This window comes from Halyomorpha halys, unplaced genomic scaffold (genome assembly GCF_000696795.3).
Source record: "Halyomorpha halys isolate HHAL.00 unplaced genomic scaffold, Hhal_1.1 Scaffold595.1, whole genome shotgun sequence".
NCBI lineage: Eukaryota > Metazoa > Arthropoda > Insecta > Hemiptera > Pentatomidae > Halyomorpha > Halyomorpha halys.
In genome coordinates this window covers 709,646-728,496 of record NW_027112496.1, presented here as the reverse complement: position 1 = coordinate 728,496, position 18,851 = coordinate 709,646, and the positions used below count along the sequence as shown (strand labels likewise).

Here is an 18,851-nt window from a genome sequence, read left to right as displayed (position 1 = left end):
AGTGCTGCCCAGTTCTTTGGTCATGGATCATTAGGGAATTTTAGCAGTGAATACCTCAGAAAATTAGCTTCTCCGTTAAGGGGAACTTGTTGGGATGTCGTGATCTATCGCTCTAAGATAGCAGAGTTTACTTTTCATTTTTTTCTTCTTTTGAGTTTTTTATTCGGCAGTTATTTTACAGTTTTTCTGTTAAGGTCCTTTGTTACATTACATTAGCCAACGTTTGATAAAAACCATGTAGGCCTCCTGCTGCACCCATATAATATATAATAGCGCATCAACAGGCTAAGACTGTTACATAAATGACAGAAAAAAAATACCACGACCAACAGGCTATTCAAAAGTTTGCTTGTATAATTTATGACTTCAAGGTATCGAGCAGCAAAATCAATTTCTACTTCCTACCACTTTCTATGAGAGGGTTCTCAACCACTACTGTTCTATATCTATATCTATATAATTTTTGACTGACTATTTTAATCCTTCATAGAACAAAATAAATCTTAAAAGATTAATAAATAAAATGGCAATACACTGAGTCGTAAATACGTTTGGGTTCATAATATTTTTTTTTTCTTTTTTAGCTTTAGCTGAAAATAAATGAAGTTTGTTATGAGTTTGAATTGTAAACACTTAATAAAACTATTTATTGTTAAAAGTTTAGTCAAAATACCCCAATATTGCTATATCATAAAAAAAAAATTTTACGTGTCTAAAGGGAAAATTAAGATTTTTTCATTTATCAGGATTGTTTTTGTAACATTTTTTACCAAGTAAACACAACTTTTTTTTTGAGGCTATTAAAAATATCGGATTTATGAACAAAACTTGCGAACTATATTTAATACAAAAAAAAATTTAAAAAACTATTTTGCTTATATGTTTATTTTAATAATAAAATTGTTTAAAACAACAATCCTACAGAGAAATTTATAAAATTAATTAGAAACCAGTGGAGTGGCTACTTGAGCATCGTAAAATTATCAAATCTATCATCCAAAAATTGATGAATTTACTAAGTAATTTTTTCACTTGTATTTGTGCGATATACATCTATTTGTAGTACATGAATATGCGTGCAGCAATCGTGGGAACGATCATAAGCTGCAGAAAGTATGTAAAACGTTTATTGCAGAAATGATCACGATTATTTCTTTTAGTAAGAATTATTAAAAAATTGATGGGGCAATGGTTTAATGAATATACGGATAAAACACAAACAGAATAAATTCAAAAGGGTCTTTATTGTTGCATGGCGTAAGCCTTCAAAAAACATGATTTTTGAGAAGTGGATATGTCAAGTCTTAATAGAAAACTTTTTCCTCTACTTTGTATTTTTCATCTCTTTCTTAATCAATTTTATTTTCTCGTCGGAGCGCTTATGCTTCTCTACAGGGGTAAAAACCTGAATTGGGCGTAAACAATGAAACAAATCTAGGAACACTCTTCTAAATTTCTGAGAAAATAAAGTTTGACAGAAAGAAATTGTAAGTATTTTTTTACAGGCACAATCTTGACTATAATAATATTTCTGAAATTTTTTTTAAATTAGCACACCAAAAATAGAGTAATATTTACCAGTAAAAATTACTATTATCAGTTAGAAAACATATTTGTAGAATATTAGAGCAACAATGGGTCTGTTGAGAAGGCACGGTGAATGGTGGATCAGCTTAGTTGTAAGCAGGCCAGAAGCCATACCACTGCGACCTACTATTCGAACAAAATACAACCCAGTCGTACAATTTTAGATTTCGAAAAGGTTTTATACAAATATCAATGATTGCGAATAATATTTTTTGGATCACAAAACACCATTAAAAAAATACTTAGGTAATCGAACACCAAATAATTTTGGGAATTGGATAAAGTATTTAGTGGTATCCTACCACGTTCTACATTCCAGCAGGAACGTAAAATAAGAAAAAAAAAAAAAGAGGTTTCATTTTACTTTTTATTAATACGCCATTATGGCATCATTTTGAATTATCTCAATGAATGTAATTAATACGTTTTAAAGCCATTAGCCCTATTACTCAATTCTAAGAATCGATATATGACCGACAATAGATATTGTAAATATTTATCTAACAGGTAGTATCAATACTGTTTCAAGAAACTCTTGTTGGAATATGAAAATAAACATTAGGTTAATGTTGGTAGGGATTCATGGTAACCTGCTAATATTGAGAAACAAGGCAAAATTGGCAGCTTTGTTTATTTTATGATTTTTCGTCTTATTTCTAGATTAAACAAAAATAAAAATATCAAAAAATATAAAAATATAGTTAATTCGCTTCAAAGCCAATTTAATACAAGTGATATTGAATTTCATTTTAAAAAAAAATCTAAACAATTACTAAATTACTAAGAAATCATGTTCATAGAAAATCTATTAAAAATAAAGCTATACCTATAACCACTTTAGTTTTCCAAATACTGTTAATGTAAAGTTGTTTTTTTTTTTCATTTTTATTATTTATTCTTTAGTTTTTATTTTTAGTAAATTGCGTGCTTGTAGCTACCCATTGCATTTGGTCTGCATTGCTTGTTAATAAATAAAATATATCTCTCATTTATCTAAAAATGCTTCACACGGGATAGATATTATCACTGGCGGTGACCTTGTTATATTTTATTTATTAAAACATATTCCATTATCTTAATTTATTTTTTACATTAGTTTGAAAGTAATAATAATCAATGATTGGTGATAGAACTTCCTAAGTAGATTACTTCGGAGTGTGGCGAAAAGTTTTCAGTTCTTCAGAAAGGAGGCCAACGATCTTAATTTTCTCTTTTTTAATTATTTCTTTTTTTTTTTTCTTTTCTCCTGTTAAACATTTACGTTTCGGATTAATTAATGCAAAGGAAATTCCTCCAGACTTTCTGAATTACTGTAGAACTTGGGCAATATCACTGAAAGCTTTTAGAAAAACAGCTCACTGAGAAGGCAGCCGCCTGACTAAGAAATGTACGGGCTATAAGCGGGCGGAATGTAATGAGCCCGAAGCCTCATCGACTTTCCTTCCTGGAATTCGCTTGGGACTGAAATTCATGAGGGCTTTCACGGTGAATGATTAGGAGAAAATTTAATTTTGTCCAAATGAACTCAAATACTTAAAAAAGTACATTTGAAGCCGATGGTCTATGAAGAATACACAAATGAATTCATTTTGTCTCTAAATATATGAATAGGAACCGCTAAAACTTTTCCGATTCCTACAAAAAAAAAAAGTTAATTCTTACACGGTCGGAACCGATCAAGTAGAATTACTATAGTTTTAATGCAATTCCAAAAAAGATTTTTTTAAGAACGGATAGTCGATTTTATAACTTCTTTTAGATTTTGTTGGGTCTCAGTTCCCGATGTCTGCAAACAATTGAACACAAGGTGCGTAATAGCTGCTAAACAATATCCAAAAAACGTGTTTTTGTGTAGACTATAGCAGCGCTCAAAATTTTGATGAAACTTGCTCAAAGTTTTATATGTAAAACTCGTTAACATTCTTTATATAACAAAAACCGTTTTCTTATTAGAAAGAAAAACAAGTTAATTTTCTCATAATTTAGAAAGTATAATTTTTGTGTTAAACTATATATATATATATGTAAATTAATATTGAAGGTAATTATATATTCTAGACAACATTTATAAGCCCTTCCTACTAATACTTTGTATTCCTACTAATATATTTATAGTTAGGTAAGGAGAATTGTAATTATTTCAAGTTTTTTATGAATATTTTTAATTCATATTAATTTTAGGCATTTTCATAACTTCACTTAAGGTCATTAAATTCTCTCCAAGATAATACAAAAAATTGTTTAATTCGGATTAGTTATGTCAAAAATACGGCGAAAGCTTTACCTGTGTTTGTTGTTAAATTTTTTTGTCATGTTAACCCGTTTACCTTTGGTTCATAAATTTGTTGTTTAAATAGTTCGAAATCTATAAACATTCTGGAACATTCCAAATGTTCGTTGGGAGGATAATTAAATTGATAAGTAATGTAAACTAAAAAAAAAAAATTTCTATCTGACTAATAATTGCAAAGATACATAAAGGAATTATTGTTATGGCCTGAGCAACCAAAGCTGTAAGGAAAGTCGTGTAAGTGGGCACACCGGATATTACTCATAATTACTGCTTTGATAAGTTGCGATCGGACCACACTCACAGAGAGAAATTAACTCTAAAATTAAAGTACAAGTTAAAGTTATATTATCGTTTCTTAAGTATTATTCCTTATCCCGCAGGAAAGGACCAAGCTCTCTTCCTCCCGCCAACCACCTTCTTATTATATTACCCTTATTAGAAATGACGCATTATATTTAAGGAAGCCATTTTAGAGATTTGTGCGTAACTGTAGCCAGAAAAACTACTTCTTTATTTTCAATTTCTTAAACTGTAAATTAAATAATTTTACTAATTTTAAAAATTTGATACAACAAATATATTTTGCACTAGCGAATTATTAGCCTTGTAGAAATATTTTTTTAGATTAGATTTTTTCGGTTAGTAATTATCAAGGAAAATAATTAAACCACCCATGTACAAAGAACGAAAACATTGAAGTCTGAACATGAAACTACAGTGTTATCTCGGATATCCAAATAGTGTAAATTCCTTTGAAAAAACTGAAAAAATCAGGCAATAAAATTTTTATTTTCAAATAAAAAATAAACTTTAGCAAGTTATTTGAATCGTTCATTTGAAAAGTTCATATGTATAATAAAAGTTCACAACCATAGGCACGTTAATTTAATCAAATAAAAGTTCACAACCATTGGCACATTATTTTAATCAAATAAAAGTTCACAACTATAGGCAAGTTATCTTAATCAAATAAAAATTCACAACTATAGGCAAATTATTTTAATTATTGTGAAAATAGAAAGTGGATATTTTTGCACATAGTTCATAATATATTTTTTGAATTGGAAAAACATCACATATCTTTAGTATAAATCATTTGATTCTATAATACTAATTTAATTAATAGTAGAAATATGTATAATACAAATTTTGTTGGTGAACTAATTTTTTTTTTATCACGTTTTAAATAAATCTATACAAAGAGTATTTTTTTTTTTTTTATTTATACTTATTTTCACTTGTAAATGAACAATCTTATATTTTAACTAATTAAATCATCACTTAAAATCATGAAGAAATCAAAAGTGTATACACGCAAAATACGGCTAGTAACCAGCGATGTTCTAAGACTCATAGCATCAGACGAAAAAACTGACTTCTTTTAAAAATATCTTCATCTTCTTTCTCATCCTCCTTAGTGCCTTTCAGCGTGGAGGAGCCTCTAACCACTTGGTCCACACATCTTGATCCATGGAAAACATCTTCATCTCAACCAGCGTTTTCCTCTTTCCAGACCTAGCCGGTGGATGTCGTCAATCTATATAGCTCCTTCTAGGTCTGCCTCGTGGTCTCCTACCAGTCGGCCTCGCCTTCATACATTTTCTTAGCACTCTCTCTTCTCCCATTCTACAGACGTGTCCATACCATCGGAGCTTTTGGTGTTCAATCACTGATTTTATTGAGGGGATCTGAAGTTCTTCTCTGATTCTTTCATTCCTTAGCCTATATCTCCTAGTTTGTCCAATATCTTATAGCAAATATAATAGCAAATAGCCTATATCTTATAGTTTGGTTGTTGCCCAATATTCTTCACAAAAATCGCACTTCAGCAGTCATATTCCTGCTCATATGCTTGTCTTGGGTCACCCAACTTCCACAATTGTGTTGGAAGATATATAGCTTTAAAGATATGGTTTAAAAAATATCGATTTTTTAAAACTTAAAACGGTAAATTTTCAAAAAAATATATGACACAAACTTAATAAATAAAAATAGTCGTGTACATTCATATCGTTGATTTCGTTTCTTTCTTTGATCCGAACTTTTTAGTAATGAGAACTCTCTCCTGCAGCAATTAGTCAGGATTACAAGTTCACACTGTATGTGTAATATCACACTGTATCTGCTCGGTATTACAGCATCTTAGAGGCCTTCCCATAAAATTGTACAATGTTAAATTTATTATTAGTATACGAGTATAATAATTAATCGTTACATATAGACATAGTTTAATGACATTTAACGGTAAATCCATTGTTTTCAATTCAGCTACTATACGATTTGGTTCATTTTTACAGAATAGTATTTATTTATCCCAGGGTACGGAAACATAACAGTATTATATATTATATTATATTTTCCGGACGTCTTATTTTTCTTATATATATATTTATCCATTACAGTCGTTCCCATCAGGAAACACAATGCATTAGTGCTTGTAATTTTTAGTTCTTTTACTTGTATTTATGGGTACAATTTATACAATTAGATTCCAATATGTAACAGGGCTCAGGTGGTATTATGAACTGAAAATTATCAGGGATGGAATTGGATAAATGATTAATAAAATCTTACATCAGACAAATAACTCGGATATTTCTTACAATATTTATATTGACAATAAAATATTACTTTACTCCACATGAAACTCCACTGAAGGAAACAGAAATAATTTAAATTTATGTTTTGTAAAAGCCAAACTATATCTACTGTAGGTTAAAGGTCAGAGCGTCATCTACGGAATTGTATAAACTGAAGATTTGGCTTAATTCGTCAAGAAATAGCTAATAACCAAACGACTTTATCGATTAGTGTCTTCAATTAAAAATGTAGAGGTCCTGACATTCTTCAATATTGGAGTAGAAATAGTAATTTTCAAGAAATAGACAACCGCTTAAAATATATGAGCCCTGTTAATAGTAGTGATTATATATATATATACTATGCTGTATATAGCAATATATTTTTTTAAGATAAAGTGCAATTTGTACATTTGTACATTTCATAAATAGATCACTTATAAATAACTAGAGGTCTTACTGTCATGTAATTTGAATTTTTGTGTATGGCGGTATTGCATAAATATTACTCCAAAGAAATAGAAATATATGTTTCAAGATTGTACCTTTCTAATTTTATTTTTAAATATCAAATAAATTTTGAATACTGAAAATACGTCAATAAAGAAAAAAATCTTTCTTCCAGTTTTCTACAGGAAATTCAAAATTTGGGTTTTGAGCAGTTTCATCAAAAATGATTACCGAATTGCATAGCACTACAATGTTGGATCAGAAGTCTATATCTATCCAGAATCCTTTTTCTCTAAGGAATCTACGCTTTTTTTTCAGCATATTTCCCGATATTTGTTCGGTTTTTTTAAAATCAGGTAAGGTATAATAAGTTTTTAAACAACTCCATTTAGCCATAGGTAGAGTACATCTCAGTCAAGAAATTCAGGAAAAAACTGATGTTCAAAATAATAGATTAACTAGGTTTTGATATAACATGACTTATAATATCGCCCACATTACGCCACAGAACTTTGATATATAAAAGGTAATTGAAAAGTGTCTCTGTCACATACAGAATACAATAGTTGACGCTTAATAGATCCAGTATCTGTCACAGACAATCAATACATTCCTATCCTATTATTGGCCATCAAAGGAATGAATGCTCTTTGAAGCAAAAATACATCGAATCTCCTCCAAATGAAAAATAATAGAAACAACGTGGAAAACTAAAGTATAAAGCCGTTAACTACAGCATTATAATTCCCTGAACATTTCATTGTAATAGTAGAATATTTTTTATTGATTTTATTTATTATTATAATTATTATCATTACAAATGTTGTTGTATTGTATGCATTAATAAAATGCTTATAAAATATATCAAAAATAATGCTATTTGTGCAACTAAGTAGAAGTAAGAAGTAATTGTTGCAACGAATCTACAGATACTCATTATATGTACTCAAGTCCTTTAAACCGAAAATAAACATCTAAAATGTAAGTACTTTTAAAGGAGATGTTTGATTGTCTAATAAATTTTACGATCAAGCTTTGCTTAGTTGAGTTCAATGTCGATCAATTTTTATAGCCAGGAAATTAACCCTCTTTTACTTCATTTTTATATCTCTATAAATAGATTTATTTATAGTTTAAAACCGTAAATTTCTAATATAAAGGTTGTCAAACTCTATTCTATAAAAGTTTAAGCTTGATCCACTTTACATGAAATGAATACTTTTTTATTGGTTGTATTATAGTGTCCCCCTAATCTCATGATCAATTTTGTAGATGTTATAGTTTCTGTTTGAAATATATTTTTTACCTCTTAAGTGCTCGGCACCCTAACTTGGTTTAAGACGAATCTGGGAATAAGCAGTTCCACACCTCATAATATGCCTCATCTCTGTGATGACGTTATACTAGGCAGCCTATAACTAGTTATGATAAAAGCAATTCAATACGATTTCACGAAGTGCAAAGGAACTCTGCGAAGAGCACGGATGTAAATCTAGCCTGCTGTTGCAGAGGAAGGGTTGGTAGCTTCTATGTTCACGAAATAGACCCTATAGGACAGAAGTATAAATGTTCGAGGTAGCTCCTATACCTTTAGGATCATTCCTAGGTATAAAAAAATACTTTATGAGTAGCTAGGTGATTTAGAAGAAGAGATATTACCTGCTTCTTTAACAGCAGAGGTGGCCTCAAGGTAGAGGTCCGAAGTTGCGCCAACCTTGTAATAAATTGATGGGAAAGGAAGAAGCTGAAAATGGCCGCTGCTAAAACAAATGCATTCGAAAAGAAAAACTGTCATGGCCTAATACCTTGTTGAGAATTCATTCAAATGTGGTGCTAACCAACCTCGAAAAATAACGTTTGGAAGAAACATCTACATAATGTCTTTCAATCAAGGACTACTTGGCAACTAAGGTAACCCAAGGAAAGGGATTAATTATTTCGTGGAAACTTTATACGGGAAGCCTTTAAGGGTATGAGGGCTGCCAGCCCGAACTGCATCCCATTGGCAAGGATATCAACCCTCAATGTTCCACATTTAGCGTTACGGAAACTTCCGAGCATGTCGGTACAATGTTCGATGGTCGGTGATGGTGAGGTCACAGTATTTCTAACTTGTTCTTTTCTATCTTTTTAGCAGTGGAATCAAAATAGATATATTCATGATTCTTATTAGTCGAAACCAAGTAAGGGTGTAAATAATTTTTTAATGTAACGTGCTGTGTCACAAGCGTCGTGCGCCAATTTTGTCTTGGGATATTTTCTTTTTTCTTTATAGTAAGAACTAGGCACCCCTCCCTGATCCAGTTCCACGCTGACTGCACCTAGTTAGCAGATTTATTAATAATTGTGTGTTATAATTAATTTTAAAGTTCTAGTTAAAATTAATTACTTTATTTAATTTTATAGATAAGTTTTATACACTTAATTTTCGATACACATAGATAAAAATAAAATTAATATACACCAATAGTTGAAACCTGTTTAAAAAAGTCATTTGTGATAATTATTTTGTAAATTGTCTCTAATTATTTTGTAAATTGTCTTCAAGGCTATTTCAATTTTAGGTCATTTTAGTAACTCCTGTTTGCGTCAGAAATGCATAACGCTCCAATTAAGCTAATTATAATAATTAACTAAGCACAGTAAGATATCATGTACCAAATCATCGATTATTTGGTGAATAATAATATGTAATAAAAAACAGAGTAAACCCCCATGTTTTCAGAATTTTGTATAATACACATCTACCTGCTATATTTATATTATTTTTACTTTCTTATAATAAATTACAAAGTTTGTTCCCAATTTCAAGCTGATGCTAAGTAGTTATAACTCAAATGATCTAATTCTGTTATGAGATGTAAATTATCATGGAAAATATTCAGGATAATGAATAGATGTAGTACGAGTATAATTTTAAAAGCAAAAGATGGTCAATGATATAACTTCAATATGGCATCTGTACATTTTTTTCTATGAAGAAGTACTATGCAGGGAATACATTGATAATTTTTTTTTAATAGAAAGTGAATGAGAATAATAATTTGGAGAGAAATGAATAATAATTTTCATTAACATTATTTTATCAATTGACGTGGAAAAAATTGTTTTTATTATCTTCGGTTGATAAATGCGTTATATCATTATTAAACTATTGCTATTACCATATCGTACCTCATAAAATTAAGAATGCATAATGTCAATCTTGATTAAAATGTAAAAATAATTCGTCTTGAGGACAAAGCATTTCAATTTTCCTAAGTGCTGCGATTTTGAGCCGGAACTAATCGAGGAAATGTTCTGTTTACTAAATTGCATCAAGTGGTCAATGTTTCAAGATATACGGTCTATAACTTGCCTGATAGGAGAATAATAATAATCAAAACCATTATAAATATTATCTTACTTTAAAGAAAATATATCAGAATGAATGAAAAATGTTGAAAACAATTTGCTAGCTAAATGGTAAATTCTACTGTACAAAATAGATACTTTTTCAATTAGGCATTAAATGTTATAAACTGAAATTAATCCAAATAAGCACAGTAATATGCAGTAGAAATAGTCTAATAAATTTGTAGCTTAAATGTTACACTTAAAATAAAAATAGTTTTAATAGAAGTGAAAATTAGCTTCCTCATCATTCAGGATGGATACATATGGACAGACAGAAGTCCTTAAATGCGACAGTAAGGGCCAACAAATAGACAATTAAGCCATATTTTACAAGTCTGAAGTGTAATAAAATTATATATCACCCTATAATACATTACCTTGAAAGTTTAAGGAATATTTGATACCGGACCAATGGTGCGTTTGTTTCCTAGTATCCACCTTTGGACCAAATCGGACATGCCGTTTTTCAACTATAGGCTTACCAAGAAAAGTATGTTTGCCTATATGTATGCGGAAGTAGGAGGAAGGAAATGTGAAAAAAAAATGTGTAACCACAGAACCCAATTTGGGTGAAGTACTGGCCCACAAATCCCTAAATATTTCATTGTAATTAAATTAAGGATAGGAGATATTAGCGCATCACGTGGATATGACTATAGGGTTCCAAATATAATCCTAAACTTTCGTATAATTTCTTATACTTATGTAAATATCCTTGTTTATTAATATGAATGTTTAAATTGCACTGATCTTTTATTAGGTATATTTAACAGCCTTTCTCCTTTCACAGTCTTGGCTGGGAAATGGCCACTTAAAGGGAATTGTTCTGTTGTTTATAAAACCTATCTGAACTGCATTAGTTCTATAACCCAGGTTTACAACCGCATAAGTGGTTTTCGCGTGCTATGCTTAGGAAACTGACCCTATATATTCATGTTTCTTGGAAACAGAATAGTCTGAGACCTCACAAGTAGATCCAAACTACTATTTCAATATTCTCCTGAAGGGTACCTATCATTTCATCTCTTCTGAAATTCCAAATAAGTATATGTTAGAAATGAGGATCATTCATATTCTGAGTCTAGATCTAGAAAGAAGTCAAATAGAGTTGTCTTAGTACACTCTATGAGACATATTTGTATTCATCAGTTTGTAAATAGAAGTTTATAAATATAGTGGTCTTAGGCTCTGCATCTTTTCATATAATGCAGTCAAAGTCTACAAATGAAATTCGTTACTCTGGATACCAAAAACGTAGAAACCAAGTTGAAACTTTAGATTATGAGAGGACTCCCTGAATACCAATGTCAGGGGAAAAGTGAAAGGTAAAAATTATTAAGTATATAACAAAATGTTAAGAAGTATGTAATGTAACAAAACATGGCCAAGAAGAAGAAATAGAAATCCATATAAACCTGTTTCATAACTAGTTTCCTTGTAAATCTTTAATTTTTATTTTAATTAGTAAAAACTGTTAACTATATTAATTGAGTTTGCACTGAAAGAACATTTAAGAGTATCAGTATTAGTTTGTATATGGAATCTTAATTAATTAAAGTAGTTATGTAAGTTAATGGACACATTTTTTTAATAATTATACGGCACAAAAATTGCCCTAAAATTTAAGTTATAGTCCATAAGTCCATAAATTATTTTAACTCCTAAACTGGAATACGGGTCTAAGAGGCCCGGATGAATTCTTGCAATATAAGAGAAAATATTTTCGATTTAAAGGTAATCATTTTTTTAAAAATATTTTCTTCATGAATACAAAGAGGGAGCTAAATGAATGGGCATAAAAGATATTTAATTAGTACAAATAATGCTAATTGGGTTAACAAGTAGTAGGATAAGTTCTTGAAACTCTTAAAAGCAGAATTTTTCATTTAAGTAATCTTACAAAACAGTCGTTAGGATAACTCTACTAATGAAATGAAGTAGACATTAAAGGGAACAGTTGGGGTCCTTTATTGAAAGTAAAACTTTATGGATTGAAACCAAGTGCTACTTGCTATTACAATATCTGGGTAGTAGAAACATAAAATTTTATATCCATTTCCAATTTGAAAATTCGGAAAGCCCCTAAAGGTCCATTTACATGCATGCTGGTAATACTAACATGAGTCCCAATGTACAATAATCCATTCATGCTTAACAAACAATAACGGTTTCGCTTTCTACTCGTATTGTAACCTGCAACTGAATAACTAGAATTACATACAATGAATGACCTCCAATTGAAACAAGGTTATATTCATCAAGCTCCCATAAACGTTTAATGAGAAGGCATTGGTGATAGGCTGTACCGTTCCACTTTATATTATAAGTGAATAAATATGCTTACAGAATTAATAATAAAGGTCATTGTTGAACAATTATTAAATAAACAAATCGCACTTATGGGAATGTTTAACATTTCCATTTATTACCTAGAAAATTAATTGAAGAAAATATTTAATCAAAGAGAAAAATCTAATTAAATTATCTTTCTAATTAAGACATTGAAACTGTCCTATGCTTGATAAAATACTAAACAAACAATGATTCTAGTATTTAAAAATTATTACGATTAAATACTTAATAAATTAATAAACTAATAAAACTCCATAACAGATTTTCTTTTATAAACGTTGAACATCATCTAAACTGTACAAATAATAATAGTAATGATGACAGGTAAAAGGTTTTTATTATTATTTTTTTTTTTTAATCAGTTCAATTTTTCTAAAGAACGTGATACATTCGCTCTGGATTAAAGATGTATTAAAGAAAAATTATAGTAAAAGAAATGTGCATGTTCTGCCAAGGTATTACTTTTTATTTTAAATTTTATATATTATAATTTTTTGTCATTATTATATACTATATAAATATTATTTATTTATTAATTCTCACATTTTTCGCCCCTCTACCATAGATCTTGTTTCAGGATTAGCAAAATTCACTTAAAACTTACTTAATAAAAGGTAATCTTATCCTGCCTAATTCATACCGCATTTTCACCTAGTTGACCAAGTTTTCTCTATATTGTTCCATATTTATTTTTCCTGGTCATTTATGACTATGCCCATAGGGGTCATTTAGATAGAGGTAACCAACCTATTCTAAACATAGGGGGGGGGGGGGTTACGTTTTTATTCCGTGGGACCGCCACAGAAATAAAAACTGGCTAATTTAGAATCGGCGCTGTAAAATTTGACACTCTAATTCCCTCATTGGGTAGTCTTGCATGACGATTCTCACATCAATAAGATAAACCCAGGAAATATTAAAGGTGATACGTAAATTTACACTACCACATCATTGTTAAAAAAACTTGGGTATCTGCCAAAATTCTGATCTCGGAATTGTTGCATTTTTGCATGGTTTTTCATTATCTTCGCAATGGTAAGATGATCATATACTTGAATTTGTGACGTCGGTAGTTAAAAATACTAAATGATCGATAAAGATATATAGCAAAGTTGTGCATAAACTGCAAATAAGATTTAAATCTAAAACCACAATTCCAACACAGTCTTCTGAAAAATATTTAGAAATATTACTGTGGCATTCTACCATTTTTTTTAGCACTAGTAGAAAGTCCAATTCATAATTTCATTTCATTACGAACAATATAAACAACCCTTTCTACTTTTCTTCCTTAGGTATTGCTACGGTGGCTTAAAATATGAGCCAAATGCCAGGAACAAATAAATGAAATAATAACACATCTAACTCCTAAAAAAGAGAATAATAACAACAAATAAAGTAAGCGGTTGTCGGATAAATACATTTTTCCAGATATAAATAAAATATAGTAGTATTTAATTTATATAATAATATTATAAACATATTAATAATTTATTATTCTGCTACTAGATCTAAATGAAAGAAAATTAAATAAACTATTGCCGCTGTTTAACGGGTAAGGTTTACTGGCATATCTTTATTTATTTCAGTTATAAATAAACTTACAGTTTATATGGTTATAATACTTTTATGACGATGAGCATAAATTAACTTTTTATTCTCAATAAATGTTTTTTGTCTATAGTTATAAATTATCACTGTTTCACCGAATAATAAATGATGTACTAATATTAATCGTCATATAATAATATTAAAAACCGAATGATACTATATCATTCTGCTAAAAATGTAAATAATGTGAAAAAAGCGATAGCAGCCGCTTAACGGAACTTATAGATTTTATTTAAATATTTCTTCTTAGGAAACTTATGAGCTAACCATAAAATAATATTTTTATGGAACAGTTATTGAGCATAAATATGGTCTTATCCTCAATAACTGTTTCTGAATAAAATTATCACTGTTTTTACTATCTGCAGCAGCCATAGAAGTAGCATAATTTCATAACTTAGGCGATTTCTAAATTTCACTATAAATCGTATATTTTATTTTTTTTCCAATTTTTATGTTTTACAATAACAATTAATAACTCGTATTAATAGGACATGTGATAAACTACTATTTTATTCCAATTATGATTAGTTTTTAATAAATTTTTTATTCCAATATCACATTAAATAACCAAAACTACCAAAACGAGTGAAATTAATTCAGTTTTAAATGTCCAATAGCAACCATTCCAGTTTATTGGTAAAAACTAAATATTCTTTATCAAACAACTTTTTTTTTGGTAAACTTTTTATGATTAGGATATTCCTAGTAAATTGAAAATTAATTTACAAATGATTAAATTGAGCTCAGTAGTTTTTGAAATAAATAGTGATTAATTGACGTGTTGAATGTAGTCCTTCATTAAAAAATAAATGTAATTAATAATTAGCTGGTCCTAACAAAACTTGTTCACAAATCGAAAATTTTTATCAGATGTTAATACATTTGGGATTAAGCACAACTTTAATAACTTACATTCAGTAATATTTCTACACTGTAAAGATTAAATACATCTTCTAACATAATAGTAGATAAAGTATAAACTCTACCGTGGATTGGACCTTACTTAATTGTTATTTGCTTGTTTAATTATAATGTTGATTAAATTATTAGTTTTCCCAGGATATCATCAGAAATCTATAAATTCATTCTCTTGAAATGACAGATAAAGGCACAACTCACTAAACTTCTAAGGAAGAAGTAGTTAAGATAAACTTCAGATATTTAGGTAAAAATTACAATAAATTTTAATTAAGTAATAACGCTCTGTACGAAGGATATAGAGAATTAAAAGTTAATACAACACATGTAAAGCATCACAGCAATAAGGCATTTAAAAAAAAAAATATTTTACATATAAGATAATTATAACTAACAGTATAATAAACCTATGTTAATATCCAAAATTGAAAACTTACTTACATAATAAGGATTTTTCACAACAAAAAAAATATCAGGCAAGATATATGTTTGAAGCATATTAACACAATTTAAAGATTCATTTGTTATATATTCATACAAAATATGAATGAACTTGTCTATTAATGGGGAAAAAATCACACGCACGTTTTCGGAAGAAATATTTATCGTTTAACTTTCAATCCATTCGACCGCACAGCTTGAAACGCTGGCTGGCACACAAAGGAAGAGCGTGGCGTCTCTATAAACAAATACTGGTAGTTGGCACCTACATTCAATTAGTACGGGCATACTCTAAGTAAAAGTCTCTTTCAAAAGGTACCTCCCTTTTGTTAATTGATTCAACACTTCATCTGAAAAAAAAAATCTCTCCAAATATTTTCCCTTGTTTTTTTATCACTGTGACACATATATCACCACATTTCTTTTAGATTAAAAGTCAATTTGATGTAAAATTCTACTTTAAGATGACGATCAACCGTCAGGTTTTTCCCTCAGGAAGGCTCCCGAACCCACTCACAGTTAATTAAACAGAATAAATAATGACCGGTATTTGGTTCAACTCTGGGGATTCGATTCGGGATCGGAAGATAGTGACCTACTCAGATACTCCACTCCCAACAACTTTTGAAACACGAAAATAACTAGAATTTATAACTTTTATTTTTTGACGTGACAACGTCTTATAAATCATTTTGCGGGATGCCATGTTAAAAAAAAAACCGTGCCCGTGTAGGCCTTGGCCGTGGGTAGTAAACGTGAAAGTGTTGCTAAATCTAATAGTGATCGTCAAAGTGACTTTAGAAAACGTTTAAAATTCTCAGAAACACCGGAACAAGCCAAAGCACGCCGTAATTATGAAACGCAGCGAAAGCGAGAATATAGAAAAAGAAAAGCATTTGAATTGCAAGATTCTAATATTACGAATAAAGTAATCGTCCGATTATGAATAGAATATTGGAAATAAAGTCTTAGAATTAAGTATAACTGTATAAATATTTTGTATAACCAAGCAAAAATAAATATCTGAATTCAATATGTGAACTGGTTTATTATTTCAAATATATAAAATTGGATTGATTTTAATTTATATTTATGTAATATTAGCATAGAGTATACGTTGTCACGGAAATATGTCGCCTACCCGGGCACGGTTTTTTAAAATAAAAACTAAATTAAAAAAAAAGTCCCAGTTACTTTGTTTTTTCAAATTCCTCAGAATGGAAGAAACATAAATATCCTCCTAAAATTGAACAGCTATCTAAAAGAACTATTACTAGAGGTCTTACGAATTTCTTTAACAAAGACACTATCAGATTTTTAATGCATTATGGATTACACACAATGTGCGAGTGTAAAAAAAAAAAATAAGAATTACAAAAAATAATCATATGAATTAGAAAACAAGTTATAATTGTCATATCATTTTTTGGTTGTTATAAACCCTAAAACGTGTGAGTAAAGTGGAATATCGAATTTTTTTATTTACTTATTGCTGTACAGATGTGGTAGTAGATAAAGCAATGATTATTAGTGAATTAATTAAATTCGGTACATAAAATCAATTAAAAAAATAATATGAAACTAAAATGCTGTACTTCTGTAATATAGAGTATTGTCATAGAAATTATATAACATTGCCTGACAAGTAGGGCTAATTTGACTTGGATAGGACAAAGATTTTTTTTTAAGAGTTCACAGGATAGACCTACCTCATTTAATGTTCATTAGTTTAAGTGTTCTTCTTATTGTGGTATAAAATTCAAGACCACTCTTTCCCCAAGCCTTCGTATTCTACAGGTAGTTATTGGACAAAGCATCTTTAATTATTTACTTTAACTACGGTTCATTTTTTTCTTTATCCCCAAAGGAATTTAAAATATTCAAAATTCAATTAATCTTGTTATTTTTAATGATCCCTAATATTGCTATAACTGGGAGGGCTGAACAACCCCAGAATAACTTTCAGACAATTATCTTTATAATAACTTATAGAAAGATCAATAAAAAAGTTTTAAATCAATAAAACTAGTTATTATGGTCTTAATAATTTCTTAAATACTTAATATTCAGTCATGTAAAATACTCATAAGTTTAGAGGTCTTAAAAATATGATGTTATTATACTTAAATTATTATTAATTAACGTATACAGCCACAATGTGTAAATATAAGAAAAAAAATAAATAAAAAAATAATCATATATATAATATGATAAAAACTCCAAATAAGCTCGTAAATAAACCTTTGTTTTCCCGGAAATGTCATTCTGTATAAACCAAAAATAATTACGTAATAGAAAAAAATTTCTACGCTGTTTCCTGTTCAATTGCATAATTTTAGAAGGTCCTACGATCTATACGTGAATTTCTTGGATAATTCGAAATTAAACTAAAGATACTTTTGAAAAAATAATAATTATTGGCGGGTACATACATCAGAAATTAACAAAAGAAAAATTCGTAAAAAAAGAGATTTTAATCTAGTTTATGTATATAAATAACGTTTTTAAATAATAACCAAGAATTCTGTTTAGTAATCTTCGTTACCACGATTTTGTAATAGAAGCAACAACTATCACTCCAATCCTATAATTTGGTCGAAATGGTTCTTCTTAACACTTTACGTCTCACGAGAAACGTTGTTGAGGCTTTTCCTTCGCTTTAGGAAGAATATCCAGTAGATTCAGAAATTAACTTCAATTTTATTTCCAAACTCACCTGATTTCCCGCTCCGAATGACCATATCAACTGGTTGAGGAGCTATGCCATAGCTCTCTATACATTAGAGATAATATTCAACAAAACTAAGAATCAACAGTTATAAATAATATAAACAACGGTGATATATGAAGAGTGATATAAGTGTGAAGAGATGGTTACCTTGTTCTTGGCAGAGACAGCCGCTGACTGAGCGCATCGATTCGCCCGCACCCCAGCGAGCTCTGAGCAGGCGTCCCTCTCGTCTAGACGCTTCGGACCGCCAACTGCCGCTCCTGTCCAAAATCTAACCGCTCCAAAATCCTCTTCTCATCTAGTTCAATTATATATATCTCTTGAAAAACTTTTATATTCTAGATATGTCCCGACAGTTTCTGAAAAGTTAAGTTAAAATATATTTTAAAGTTTTTAATATCAAAATTCCTAAATATATCGTATAAAAATTCACAGATCCTTCCTTTACACCACAAACTTCCTTTACTAGGACAAAGTAATTATTATTATA

At 29.5% G+C, this 18,851-nt stretch overlaps 1 protein-coding gene across 2 annotated transcripts in view; it reads right to left on the bottom strand.

Moving 5' to 3' along the window:
* The window catches only part of LOC106684629 (beta-1,4-galactosyltransferase galt-1), a 70,049-nt gene extending 51,431 nt beyond the window's left edge, over nt 1–18,618 (bottom strand). Inside the window, exon 1 of one of the 2 annotated variants that reach the window (XM_014426819.2) lies at nt 18,509–18,618. In XM_014426819.2, coding sequence (XP_014282305.1) covers nt 18,509–18,545 — 37 coding nt within the window. In that variant the 5' untranslated portion in view covers nt 18,546–18,618. The remainder of the gene's footprint in view (nt 1–18,508) is intronic. The other variant, XM_014426820.2, reaches the window with a different exon arrangement.
* Between the last annotated feature and the right edge of the window lie 233 nt (nt 18,619–18,851).